This window comes from Pollicipes pollicipes, unplaced genomic scaffold (assembly GCF_011947565.3).
Source record: "Pollicipes pollicipes isolate AB1234 unplaced genomic scaffold, Ppol_2.1 Scaffold_6138;HRSCAF=7277_pilon_pilon_pilon, whole genome shotgun sequence".
NCBI lineage: Eukaryota > Metazoa > Arthropoda > Thecostraca > Pollicipedomorpha > Pollicipedidae > Pollicipes > Pollicipes pollicipes.
This window is the reverse complement of record NW_023596818.1, coordinates 23,998,267-24,012,174: the sequence shown is the minus strand read 5'-3', so window position 1 is coordinate 24,012,174 and position 13,908 is coordinate 23,998,267. Positions and strand designations below refer to the sequence as shown.

Genomic DNA, 13,908 nt, shown 5'->3' with positions numbered 1-13,908 from the left:
GACGAGGCGCCGGCTGCCGGTGACCCTAGCGAGCCCCGAGCGCGCCCCTGCTGGGGGCCCTAGCGGGGGCCGAGCCGAGCGCAACAGCGGCGCCCATCGCCAGCAGCGCCGCGGAGGCAGACGCCAGGCCCGAGGACGAGTAGAAGGGACAGTAGGGGCACTGGTAAGAGCCGCACACCTCGCAGATGTTGAGCAGTGCAGGACGGTTGGAGTTCACCATCTGCATCTCGAACAGCTCTGAAAGAGTGAACCGGCCCGGTGTCAGCGCGTACGTGCAGATCAGTTGTTCGACCTAGTTTTTCACTCGCTTTGCAATTGAACAGAATGCGATAGCTTCAACACGCACCGCACGACAAAAACTCGAAAATACCCTCTCTTCATCCCTCAAAATTGGTCAGGCACGAGATTAAACCACGACGCTTTTATAAGCTTTGTCCAGCTCTTCGATGTGTGCAACAATCGGAACTGAACCGCGACCGCAACCGCCTTTGGTAGACTCCAGACCTAGCATAGTGGATATTTTTGTATGACAAATGACACCAGTCAATATCACAGCCACTTAACGCCGAACAATGGTGTTCGCCGTTCATTTGAAGGTGAGCCGAAATACGCTATCGGCGGCTCATCGAATGCCGCGTCTCCAGACGGTTCCAACCCCGCGCACGGATGCGCAGTCGCGCGACAAAGCCTCGCGCATTCTCTGCTCCAGACCTGCGCAGTCGCCGACTCCCTCGCAGCAAAGCCGGCAATCCAACCCCAGCGCAACCGGGTCCGCCGCGTGGTCGGCGCGGCCTGACGCCCCGCCCCCTCCCCCGCACTCACCCGGCTGGAACTGCTCGTACAGCAGGGCGCGCCGGTACTTGGTCATGTTTGGCCACCGGGAACCAGCGGCGGATCGTGTAGTTGAAGCACAGCGTCTCGTTGCCGGGAATCTGAGGCGAGGCGCAACCGGAGCCGGCGTCATGGCAATAGTCGCAAACGGCCAATGACATGGCCGTATTTTCAGAGACTGGGAAACGGACAGCCCCTGAGAACCACTATATTGATATGTGAAAAGAAAAAAGAAACTATCAAACCCAGTTACGGGGGGTCTAGTTTAATCATCAGATATGACGGCTACGGCACGCCCGTGGACTCCAACACATAACGAGGAAGCGACCAAGCAGGAACATCCTTCGACACTAGAGACCGTTCCCGCGCCGCCACTGCGGCGTCGGGGCGACTTCGCGCCGAGGTCAGCACCGCACACACTAGGGAGAAAATGCGCTACAGGCGCGACTTACCGCGAACACCTGACGACGGATGAGCGCAAAAACCAAACAACATCCCAATACGTGGAAAGTGCGAGAAAGTACCGCTAAAAAAAGAGTGTAGGAAGTGTCACTAAGCCATGCGTCACATGATCCAGGCGGCCGGCAACCATAGCAGCAGAAAAGAGCGCTCGTCGCATCCCGTATGACAGCGGCGACCTGACGCCCAACACCCGACGGCCGGAGTGCCCGCTGGCCATCACTCACGTAGTCGAAGAACCACGTGGTGGCGCGCTCGTGGCCGTAGGCGTGGCCGCCGATGACGTCACGCAGCTGGGGGGCGCGACCGGCGCGTGCCGCGTGCACCACGGCGTCGCCCTCCGGCTGGTACAACACGTAGCCAGTGGGGTTTCTCAATCTCGAGCACGGCCGAGCCGCTCTGGGGAGCCTCGTCCAGGAACAGCCACCTGCCGACGGGAGAGGGGGGGGGGGCGGGGGGGGAGGACGAGTTAGAGGACGGGCGGCACTCGTGGTGCTGAAGAACAGCTAACTGAGGGGTGGGATGGCGATCAATGTACACCGAATTTGTGGCAAAAGATGAGAGAGGCGTTCTAGCGCAACACTTCATAGCCGCCACTTGCAAAACCTTCACATCTCCACCGCAAACCACCTTCACACCCCACCGCAAACACCCTTCACATCTCTTCGCAAACACCTTCACCACCCTCCACCGTAAACACCACCTTCATATCTCCATCGCAGAACACCTTCACACCCTCCACCGCAGATACCTTCACACCTCCACCTTCCACCGCGGGACAGGCTACATTAAACGGGCAGCGGTCATCTCCGGTCGGTACCTCGATCAGTCACCTCCGGGGCGGTACCCTCGATGGGCCCCTTCCGGTCGGTAATCAACCTCCGCACACGCGCGACTCCAGCGCCCCAGCGCCGGCACATCCGAGCCCAGCCTGCAGCCCGCTCACTTGGCGCAGACGTCGACGATGCCGATGGACTGTTGCGGAAGCGCTGGAAGTCCTCACGCACGCTGAGCTCGAACGACTTGGCCGGCGGCCGCTTGATGCCGTTCTGCGTGTCGACGCCGTAGTTGACGTCCAGCTGGACGACCGCTTGACCGGCGCCGTTGCCGATCACGTTCAGATGGCCCCAGACGTTCTCAAACTGCCGGCCACGCGGCGCGTGACGGGAAGCATGGGAAGGCTCGCGCACCGTCAGGCGACAGCTCGGTCAAGGAACGCACCGTGCGCACGCTGTATACCTGGGGAATACTGAAGTCATACTTTGCATGCGTGGGTGGGCATACCAGCTACGTGAGCGAATTTTGCAATGAAGGAAGCGATGCCTTCAGGTTGTGGTATGCCACTTAAGGCTTGCTGCTGACGATTATCTGGGGCTTTAATTTTTAATCAAGCATTGACAATCCTACCTGCCCAAGTTAACGACCTTCGTTCATATGTACTTGGGCCGATTCTACCAAGACGCAAGCAGTGCCGGCGTCGCCTCAGCCCCCATCGCCAGCTCCCGACAACTCTGCAGCGCCCCGTCCCGGACAGGCAGCGCTCACGAGCGCCACCCCTCCCCCTCCTCCCGAGCCCGGCGGGGAGCGACGCTCACTCACCGGCAGGATGCGCGTGCGCGCGAGCGTGGCGTTGTTGATGCCGATGGTGGAGTCGAGCTCGGAAGCGGTGGCCTCGATGCTGACCCGCATGTCGGTGATGTCCCGCAGACGAGCCCGGTACGAGTACTCCACCAGCGCGCGCAGCGCCACCAGCGTGTCCTGGCCGAAACACGCCGTGTGTGTGTGACGTCACATAGGCGCGCGGGTGACGTCATACGGCCGGGAGCGGTGTCCCGCGGAGAGTGGGAGGCATGAGACGATAGGTTGGCGCCTATGGCAAAACGACACGGCACTGGCGCCACACCGGCGCCGGATGACGTCACTTGACCATGTGAGCGGGTCGTAATACCAGAGATGACACCACAGCCAGTAGCAGTCAGCAGCTCCATCGCATGATCTGTCTCTGCAGTGGCCAGTGAACAACAGCATTCCCATTGGGCTTACTTGACAACAGTTCGAACATCACAGAACCGACGGACATGCCAGTCCCTCTCACATGGGTCAGCTCGTAACGATGTCACCTATACAACCCCACAAACAACGCTATCACCACCCCAATTCATCGTAAGGTAGAGGTGGGCCGGGCAGGTCAGATGTCTGGGTGCGGGGTCAAAGGCAGCGGACTAGTGCCGACGAGTTGGGTGTAGAGGCCACAGGAGAGCCAGTACTCTGGTAGCAAGAATTTTCATTTACATCCTGGACACCCTAATGAATGAATTTTGCGACGCTGCTTCGACCATTACGTCCATTTCGCGCCCATTCCTACGCATGAGGCCTTCACTCTTGGAGGTATCCATCAGAAGTCGTCAGCGTCAGCAGCATTAGCTGCAGCTGCCATGCGTCGGTGAATCCACCAGCCGTAGGCTCACCGTGGTGGTGATGAAACCGCCGTCGTGAAGCCGCATGGTGTTGAGCCACAGCACCATCTTCTCCTGGTCGATGTTGATGCCGTCGCGGATCAGGTAGACCAGCAGCGCGTACGCCGTCGTCTCCACCGCCCGGGTGTCGTAGAGCTGGGGGGCAGGGCTCACGTGAGGCTGTCGGGCCAGATCAGGTCGGGTCTGGGCCGGTCGCGTGCTGGGCAGTTGAGGCGGAGCACGCTCCTCGGCCGGAGCTGGGGGCCGCCATGACCGGCCGGGGCTCTGGGTCAGGTACACGTGACGTGGGCCGGGATCAGCGGCGGGCCGCGCCGTCTCGTCGCACCCCAGGGCGCTGTGTCGGCCGGCACGGCGCGTCCGTGTGGCGACCGAGCGCGAGCGGCTCCGGCCGCACGCGACCCGCTTCCCCTCCCGGCGTTCTCACACACGCACACTTCGGCGATTCCCTCCAGTAAAGGCTGGGCCCACCCTGAGCGGACCACGAGCCCGCGGCGGCGCCGAGCGGCGGCACGGCGGCCAGGCCGACCCACCTGCTCCAGCTTGGGCTGCAGCAGGTTGCGCTGGCTGTTCTCGTTGGTCAGCCGGTTGGTCTCGATCGGAGCCGGTGACCAGTAGATCATGCCATCTGCCGCGATGGCCACGGTCAGCGGTGAGCGACGCGCCCAGCGGCACAGGCCGCACAGAGCGCGCGAAACCCATTTGGGAACCAACCGTTGATCAATGACGTTTCCAGATACACGCGTCCAGCAACATCGGCGCTGCGAAAATCAATGGTGCCAGTGTGGTTTAATTCATGGCGCAAATGCCAGCTGGGAGAAGTCCACAATGCTGTAGCATCACGAACGATGTTGGCAATCTAAACGGTGAAAGCGGTAAAAATGGCAAAGTAAGCAATCCAGCGGTCATCCTTTTGCTGACGCCGGCACGGAAGGGACATTGTATCACACACCCGAGCTACACGCTCACTAACAACCACAGATAGTAGAGACTGCCGTAACGAGACGTACCGACTTTCCGTTTCATGCGATCCAACAGGTTGTAGGCTACATCCCGCTCGCCGCTGTTGGCCAGGCTGAGGGCGTACGCCACGACGGCCACCTCGTAGGGCCGCGACAGGGAGGGCAGCTGCTGCTCCAGGTACCTGTCGCCGCCGGACGAGACACGTCACAACAGGGCAGGGAAGCTCATCACGGGCATGGTGGCGCGCCATCACATGACGGGTGTTCTCAGATGATACCAGACCGTCACACGGTACCAGATCATCACATGATACCAGATCATCACATGACACCAGACCATCACATGATACCCGATGATCACATGATACCACATTATCACATGATATCAGAGTATCACACGATATCAGATTATCGCATGATATCAAATCACCACATGATACCGGACGATGAAATGACACAACGGATCACTACGGGGGCACACAGCCGTCCACTTCACGGTATGTGCAACTGGGAACAGGACCTGGCGCTGTCGCCATTGCGGTCCTACGGCACCGACTCCGCTGCTGAGTGTATTTCATGACATTGGCTGCCTCTCCGCTGGCAGGAAGGGCCAGCGTCGCAGGGAATTCAGCCCGCGGCAAGGTTTCACATACGGATGCAGGTGTCTGGCACATCACAGCATGGCACGCGATCACTCGCAAATGGAATGCATCGTGCAAATCCTCAATCCCAGCCCGCGTCGCCACTGGACGGCACAGAAACGGGACTGAAAACCCAGCTCACTGCTGCCACGAAGCATGACACGACACCACAAATATCAATTGTATAGGTGCGTGTACATGTACATGCTTACATGCAATAAATCGAAGGCCACGACGCACACTTGGCTAATGACACGTGCGTCAATGCAAGTAAAGCAACACACGCCTGCAGCTCCACTGTATTCAACACAACCTGTTCGGCATTGCCAACAAACTTTCCTCTGCAGCACACAGCGTCCGCGCCATCCCCACGCCGCCGGCGGCCGCACCGCGACGGAGACTCGCCTGATGGCGCCGATCTTGGCGTCGTTGGCGCGCGCGCGCAGGTCGCCCTGTAGCGCGTCGATGGTGGCCGAGAGCGTGATGAGCGCCTGCGCCGTCAGCGAGATGTTGCGCAGCGGCACCGGGTCAGCCAGCCGGGACGACTGCGGCGGACACGGCCCGGGACGGTGAGGGCGAGGGCGGAGGTGTTGACGTCAGAGGCGGAGATTGCACGGCCGGCAGCGGCGGACACGACCCGTGACGGTGACACGAGGGCGGAGGTGGTGACGTCAGAGGCGGAGATCACACGGACGGCCGCGGTGACGCATCTAGCCACACAGAGACGACGTGACGCCGAAGCCCGTCGCGGAGTGGCTGACACCCAGACGCAGTCGCGCCCACCCAGCCCACCCACGGGGTGCCGTGCTCCCAGCATATACACTTCAAACACGACCGACCGACAGTCCTGGCCTATACCCTCAAGTCGTCGTCTCCGAGTCGACAAACCTTGGGGTTCATCTTGGGGTCGAGAGGGATGCTGTAGTTGCTCGTCTCATGGAAGGCACCGGTCCGCACGTCCTGGTGCTGGACCAGCCAGCCCATCGCCTTGGAGATGATTTCCGGCTCAATGTACAGGAAGTTCTCCCAGTCCTGGAACTTGGCCTCTTGGAAGATGCGGGTGACCCAGGCCGTCAGCCTGCGGGCGCACCACACGCGCCGCTGTGTCACCGGTCCGAACCTCCCACTGCAAGGTCACTGTTCAAAGCACTGATGCGTGCGGAGTGTTGCGAAACGTCGCAGTATAAAGAATTCCTATGAACAGGCTCGGCATACACGATGGAGTGGTAGACACACAGGCGCATAACAGCAACTAGATGGGTCAAGTATTATCATTAATAATGCTTATGTGAGAAGAAATTAACAATGCAAATCGGAAGAGTTGTACACGACATGCTCTACTTGAAAGGTTTTAAAGAAGATCGCCGGATAAACTCGTCGGTCCACGAAAAAACAACAACTTAGCCTGCTTCACAACGCCACCTTGCGAAGCCTCCATTTTTTGGTCAGTTTCAGCACACATAAGTACAAACACGACAATGAAGCGTTCCCTGTCACCGCCCGCCCACCCGGTGACGGCATCGCGCGGGGAGGGCACGAGCCCGGCCTCACCACACAGACGGCGGCGAGCTGTCCCACATGCGGTAGGCTCCGTCGCTGCCGAACCGGTACATAATGGCAGCCATGTCCACGTTCATCTGGTCGAAGATGCTCCGCGCGAAGCTCAGCTTAAACTGATTGGTGAGGCGGAGATAGTGCAACGACCAGACGTTGGCGCCGAAGTCGAAGGCGGACGCCTCTGTGCTGCGGAGCCGCCGGTTCAGCAGCAGCTCCGTGTTGACCGGGCCGCCGGTGGGGAACACCGGACCGACCACATCGCCTGGCGGCCGGGCAGAGGGCGGTCAGCTCGCCCCGTGGCAGCAGAGACACGCCGACCAGATGAGTCCGCAAACACCGCAGTCACCCGGCCCGGAGCAGCGGGCGCCGCGCCGCCCGTCGCTCGTCAGCTGGCGTGCGACAGCCGGCGTCACTGGCGGCGGGTGGACGCCTCCGTCTGGAGGGCGCCTGTCACATGTCACGAGCAGGCCCGTCACACATGTGACGGTAAGTGACTCACTCGCCAGCGGGAATTTCGCTGTCCGTATGGAAGTGCGACGGCTCCTGCAACCCCCAGCTCCCGTCACGTCACACCCGGAAGGTGACGTGACCCACGAGAGGCCGTCACACCCACCTCAGACGGTAAAGTGAGCCACAAGGGGCCGTCACACCCACCTGGGGCGGTGACGTGACTCACGAGGGGCCGCCACATCCGTCTGAGACGGTGACGTGACCCGTGAGAGGCCATCACACCCACCTGAGACGGTGACGTGACCCACGAGAGGCCGTCACACCCACCTGAGACGGTGACGTGACCCACGAGAGGCCGTCACACCCACCTGAGACGGTGACGTGACCACGAGAGACCATCACACCCACCTGAGACGGTGACGTGACCTTCGGGCGAGTCAAATACGAAGCGGCGCCACGAGGCGTACGGTACGACCGGCGACTGCTCCACGATCACGTCCAGGTACTTGAACTCCACCGCCCGGTTCTTCAGGTCGAGCAGGAACGACGTGTGCCTATTGATTGTGACACCCTCCGGCTGGCGGAAAGGGCGGTGCCGCGTGACCTTCACACCGGTCAGAGGTCAGGAACGGCACGCTCGACGCTGTGACCGTGGCCGCAGTGCGCCACACTATGTACAATGCGTGCGTTCCGTACGTCCAGGTAACAACGGACGTGGGATAAATGCACAGAAATCAGGAGTATCCCCGGATCTGTTTCCGCTATGCCCACGCCGGTTCATATAGACGCCCGCGACATTTTGAGCGTTGTAGTTCGTGGGAGGAAGTCACGAACAAGAGAATCGTAAATGAACCCACGGCAGCGGTATATGCTTCGAGGATCGACAAGTGTGGACCAGTATCGGATGCTGAAAACCTGGATGCTGGCTAAATACGCTATAAATAGTAGTGTTCTGCACGTGTCCTTGTTAACACATGTGACTGCATGATATGGAAAAACCAGCTTGGCTGCCTGTTGTTCGGCGACTGTTGTTGCATCGTTCGCCTGCTGCTCTAAGCACAGCAAAATACTGAGAATTTGCGCCACCTAAATCCAAACCAAACATGCGTGTCAAAATATTAACTTGTGAAGCATTGTGACGCCAAACATTTACAACGACTTTGCAGATCAACAATAGCTGCAATTAAAAACAGTTGGATTTAGCCCCAGCACGAAATAACAAAGTTGGTTACGATTCGATACATGAATTGTGCATTGAATCATATCCGTTTTTACTACAACTGAACGACGCCCTTTTCTATTCTAGACGCGCCTCGCGACAACCTTTCCAGTGATTCTACGAAGCAAAAAGGGTCAAAATTGAAGTGGCGACTTTCCTCCCTCCGGCCGCACCAATACACGCTCACATCACCGGCTACCAATGAGAAGAAGGCTGCACAAGCTGTTCGTGGGGCAGGTGCGCGGAAAGGCATGCCAGACATGCAACCGCCACAGGTTCACTCCCTTTCACTGAAAACAGTCGGCGACTGCGTGTTTCGCAGAGCGGGCGCGACCAAACCCCGCACAAATCATCCCACAATCACAGCCCTATCCCCACACGACACCAGCGGCGCCCCGCCGTGCCCCGCGGCCCGCACCGGCATCTGCCTGCGCCCCAGCGGCGGCGACTGACCTCGATCCGCATGGTGCGGGTGACGTCCTCGCGGCCGACCTGAGTCATGGCCGTCAGTGTGACGGTCAGCTCGCCCTGCTGGATGCGCGGCGCGATCGGCACGTCCACCTCCACGCTGGTGAAGGGCGGCAGCTGGCGTCCAGGCCACGTCAGGTCAGGTCAGGTCAAGTCAGGTCGGGCGCGGCGCTCGGCGGAGCGGGACGCCCGTAAGACGGGCGTCCCGTCAAAAAGTGGCGTAACAATAAGATAGCGTTGTGATCTGTCATACCGCCACAAAGAACGAAGACAAGACACAACATTGACATTCAACACGGCCGCCTCCTTTCATTTTATAGATCTGTCAACTTAACATGAAGACATCCATTTTTTACTTCGTAACAAGTGCATAAGCTGATCAGTGAACCGGGAGCTTGAGGGTCTAAGCTCGAACTCTTCAGGAACACCATCAGTCATCCGTCTCGGCACACCCTTACCTAGAGAAATGCTTCCCCCCCCCCATCCCCCCTTCACACACACGCACACAGCCGTCGCCCCGGCCGCTCGGCCTCTACACCCACCGGCACGAGGTGCTGGTGCGCGCCGCCAGACAGGCGCGGTCGGAAGTGCTGCACGAAGCCGTCAGGCTCGACGTGCACGAACTGGTACTGGTCGCTGGCGGGCAGCACCAGCAGCGCCAGCATCTCCTGGGCCACGTTGTTGGTGAGCACGGCGCGCACGCCCACCTGCTCGCCGCGCCGGCACCGGTCCGGCATCTCCATCCGCATGTAGAACGGCGTCGTCGTGTTGTACTGGCGGAGAGCGGAGGGGGTTCATGACGGTTGCTGGACGGAGCCGACGAGCAGCCGAAGGCATGGTCATACGGCGTAAACAGGTCACTGCTGCTTCTTCTGTTATAAAGACCACAGAGGGTTATTTCAAACAGATCGCGGGATTCCTTTCATGTCAAGTCATTTAATATCCAAGGCCGCACAACTTACCACGACCGGGCGCTCGATGATGGCGAAGCCGTTCTGCTGGTTGACACTGAAGCCGGTCACGTAGTAGAGGGCGTTCTGTTTGGGCACCTTCAGAATCACCTCTTCGGTCGCCTTGTAGCCTGCACGGCCGGACAGAGGGCCATGTTGGCGCGAGGCACACCACAACGCTGAGCCGAGCCCACCCCGGCGCCGACACATCCAGCCGGAGCTGAACACGGCAGACTCTCAGCGCTCTATCCACGCACCCACCCGCTGCCAACGATCGCACCGAATGGCCACACCCGGCTTGCAAACTTTTGAGACAATACCGATTGACGACTGACTGAAACAAGTCTGCTCTATTAAAAAATGCCATAAATGTATCTGGTAAGGTATCAGCAGACAGCGCATTCAGTAGGACTTCCGATCGTATTGTTGCGTGATTGGGACTCGACCAACATCAAAATCGGACCGTCAAAGTAAAAATCCCTCCGCTGCACCGCTGACCAGCCCCGTCGCGGACAAATGACAGCGCCGCGGACACCAGCGCCACGGACGCCAGCACCCGCGGACGCCAACGCCACAGACGCCAACGCCGCGGACGACAGCGCCCACGGACGACGGCACCCGCGGACACCAGCGCCACAGACGCCAGCGCCACAGACGTCAGCATCTACGGACGCCAGTATCGCCGACGGTAGCGCCCACCCACCGATATTGACATCGCGCCAGATCCAGTCGCCTTGGCGCTGGTTGTAGAGCGTGCGCAGCCGGTTCTTGCGCTCGAGCCGGACCGCGCCGCGTCCCGGTCCTCGACGGCCCGGGCAGTCGTGCTCGTCCGGAGCCGTCGACGCAGGCGCGCCGGCCGTCGCAGCGGTCGGCCTCGCGGTAACAGCCAGACGTCAGGCACGGCAGCAGGCCTTGGCTGGCGTTGCATTGGGCTGCGGCAGATCAGGGGCTCTCGGCACAGGTTGTCGGCAGTCGGCGGCTGCTTCGCCAGCGCCTGCCGCGTCTCGCCGGGGTCTGCCGGCCGACGCCACAGGACCGGCGCGGCGACGACGCGCGGCGCGCCGGCACACAAAGAGGACTAGGCGGGCGCTAGCAGCAGACCGTCGGGTGGAGTATATCCGAACAGTCCGTGGCATGCTGCTGCTGGGGAATGATAATATGGGCATTCTCCCGACACAAAACTGGGGAGCAGCGAAACGTCGAACAGACCGCTGCTGAGAAACCACTATTCCAGCACGTCTGCCTGCGTCTTTGGGCGCTCAAAGATGGCACGTCGGAGCGCCGCCCCCGCTGACGTACCGGCGAGGGTCACGGACAGAAGGGGGCACCTCGCCGTCCGAGAACACCAACCGAGAACAGCACTACACCCAGTGACGTACCGGCGAGGGTCATGGGCAGCAGGGGCACCTCGGCGTCCGAGAACACCACCAGCTGGGCGAAGGCAAAAGTGCGGTTGGCGTCCGTGCCGTAGTTGGGCGCCGAAAAGTACTTGACCACATCCGGATGGAGTCCCTCGCGGAACCGGCGGGTCACGGAGTGGATCGACCCTGAGGGGTGACGGAGGACGGCGTCAGCAACGGGTCAACGCAGGGGTCCTGCTGAGCCGGCGGGTCACCGGGCTCGCCTGGCCTGCGGAACCGGCCTAGCACAGGTCGGGACATGGCAGCAAGCTGGCGCTGCGGCCTCGACAGTCCTACAAAAATTCAACCGATTTTCCGTTGGCACGCGCTTGCCCCATCAGCTGCTGTCACGCCTGGACCCGGGGCCAGCGGCATTGTAGTAGGTTCGCAATGCACGACAATGCCACAGTTAGCGCGGGTTTCGAACCAACACCCCCGGGGATGTTAGAGCCAATATATCCACGCTTCTCACCATACCACTCACCGCACGGGGTGCAGCGTCTGGCCACCGGCACCTTACCAGGACGGCCCTGCGCCGACCCACAAACCAAGCGGCCCAGTGCAGTGCCACCGGTCTCACAAGTGAGACATGGTGCGATGCTTCAACGGTTTGACACGGGGGACTTTGCAATGTGGCTTCCAGCCGACTGAACCCACGCGAACGTCAGCGTACGGCCATGCCGCGAGGCGCCAACCCGCGCCGGCGTCAGCGACTCACGCACCTGGTCGAGTTCTCGAACGAGTAGAGGCTGCGCATAACGCTGGCCTTGCTCAGGCTCCCGAGGCACCGGCAGCACGGTACGCGTCATGCGTCAGGCCGGACAGGGCCGAAAGAACGAGACCCTCGGCACGCGAGCGGCACACCGGCCTCCCACGGTGGCCTTCGAGTGATCCTTGTTCTGGTTCAGGGTCAGGCCAATCTGCGACGACGGCGGCCGCGTCAGACACGTGGCCGGCGGCGGGCGGGGCGGGGCGGACCGAACTCCCAGTCACGACGGCTGTCCGCTGGCCATCAGGAACCGGCCCCGCGGCCAGCGCCACGTCGTCCGGCGCAAGTCGTAGGGGTGATAGCGTGGGCCGTCGCGGGTCAAGGTCACGTGGTTCTCAGCCGGAATCCACGCCCCAGAGACGCCCACCTGATCATCGCCGGGCTTCCACATGGCTAAACGCACACTTCGATATAAAATGACGCCAAACATCGGCACATTCCATCTTCTTTTCACATGTTTCAAAAACCGTTGCATGTACCACGCATGTTATCTAAGAGATGCAAAACGCTTCAGCTAAAACCTCCCCCCTCCCCCACACTTTCTACACAAGTATTGTCCTATAGCGTGTGTCCCAATCGGTCCGTCGCACCGCCAGCAGCACTGCTGCCATCTGTGGGCGACACTCACGTCACCGCTGCTGATGCCGTCCACGGGGACGCTGATGGCGTCGGCCACCACCTCGCCGTCGACGGTCACGTGGTACACCACCACCTTGAAGGTGGGCGCCATCTCCGAACTGACAGGCAGGCTGAGTGTGCGCACGGTGGCGCCAGAGGCGTCGTCCATGTACTCCTGGTTCGTGTAGAGCAGTAGGCCCTTCGACGACACCTGCATGGCAGAGGGCGGGGAGGGAGGGGGCCGTTAGAAGAACCTGTAACGTCACAACACACGGGCGGAAGGAGGAGGCCGTTAGCGGAACCTGTAACGTCACAACACACGAATGAGGGAGGGGGCCGCTTGAGTGACCTGTAACATCACAACATACGAGCGGGGGAGGGGGCCGCCTGAGCGCGCTGTGACGTCACCACACACGAGTAGGGGAGGGAGCCGCTCGAGTGACCTTTAACGTCACAACACACGAATGGGGAAGGAGCCGCTTGAGTGACCTGTAACGTCACAACACACGAGTGGGGGAAGGAACCGCTTGAGTGACCTCTAACGTCACAACACACGAGTGGGGGAAGGAGCCGCTTGAGTGACCTGCAGCGTCACAACACCCGAGGGGGGGGGAGCCGCTTGAGTGACCTTTAACATCACAACACACGAGGGGGGAGGGGGCCGCTTGAGTGACCTTTAACGTCACAACACACGAGTGGGGGAAGGAGCCGCTTGAGTGACCTTTGACATCACAACACACGAGGGGGGAGGGTGCCGCTTGAGTGACCTTTAACGTCATAATACACGAGGGGGGGGGGGAGCGGGAGACGTCGTCCTCAGTTTTGCTCCCATGCTACTATGGGGCCACCTAGCAGAACAGTGCCGCATCGCTGCCGTCCTTTATCACGAGGAAGTCTTGCTGAGCACAAGCAGCCACAACAAACAAAGTGTTTACCACGCTGCCACTCACAGATCATTTGCCACCCAAAGGGGGCGGCCTCTCACTCCGCAGCACCTTCCGAACCAGCGACAGCTTCGTGGCGCCTCCGGACCAGCAACAGCCTCGTGGTTCCTCCGGACCAGTCGCCCCGCTCGACCGCGTGGCACCTCCGGACCAGTCACCCCGCCCG

The 13,908-nt window shown here is 60.7% G+C and overlaps 1 protein-coding gene across 1 annotated transcript; it reads right to left on the bottom strand.

Annotated features, from left to right (window-relative positions):
* Positions 1-1,945: 1,945 nt before the first annotated feature.
* LOC119105489 (CD109 antigen) lies at positions 1,946-11,553 on the bottom strand. Its single transcript, XM_037228956.1, has 15 exons — positions 11,391-11,553; positions 10,715-10,943; positions 10,024-10,142; positions 9,604-9,834; positions 9,047-9,178; positions 7,783-7,951; positions 6,919-7,186; positions 6,256-6,445; positions 5,773-5,912; positions 4,775-4,908; positions 4,298-4,392; positions 3,759-3,902; positions 2,890-3,048; positions 2,237-2,432; positions 1,946-2,055 (listed from the first exon to the last, which is right to left on the bottom strand). The coding sequence occupies exons 4-15, from the start codon at positions 9,808-9,810 to the stop codon at positions 1,946-1,948; spliced, it is 1,944 nt and encodes a 647-aa protein (XP_037084851.1). The 5' UTR covers positions 9,811-9,834; positions 10,024-10,142; positions 10,715-10,943; positions 11,391-11,553.
* Positions 11,554-13,908: the final 2,355 nt, after the last annotated feature.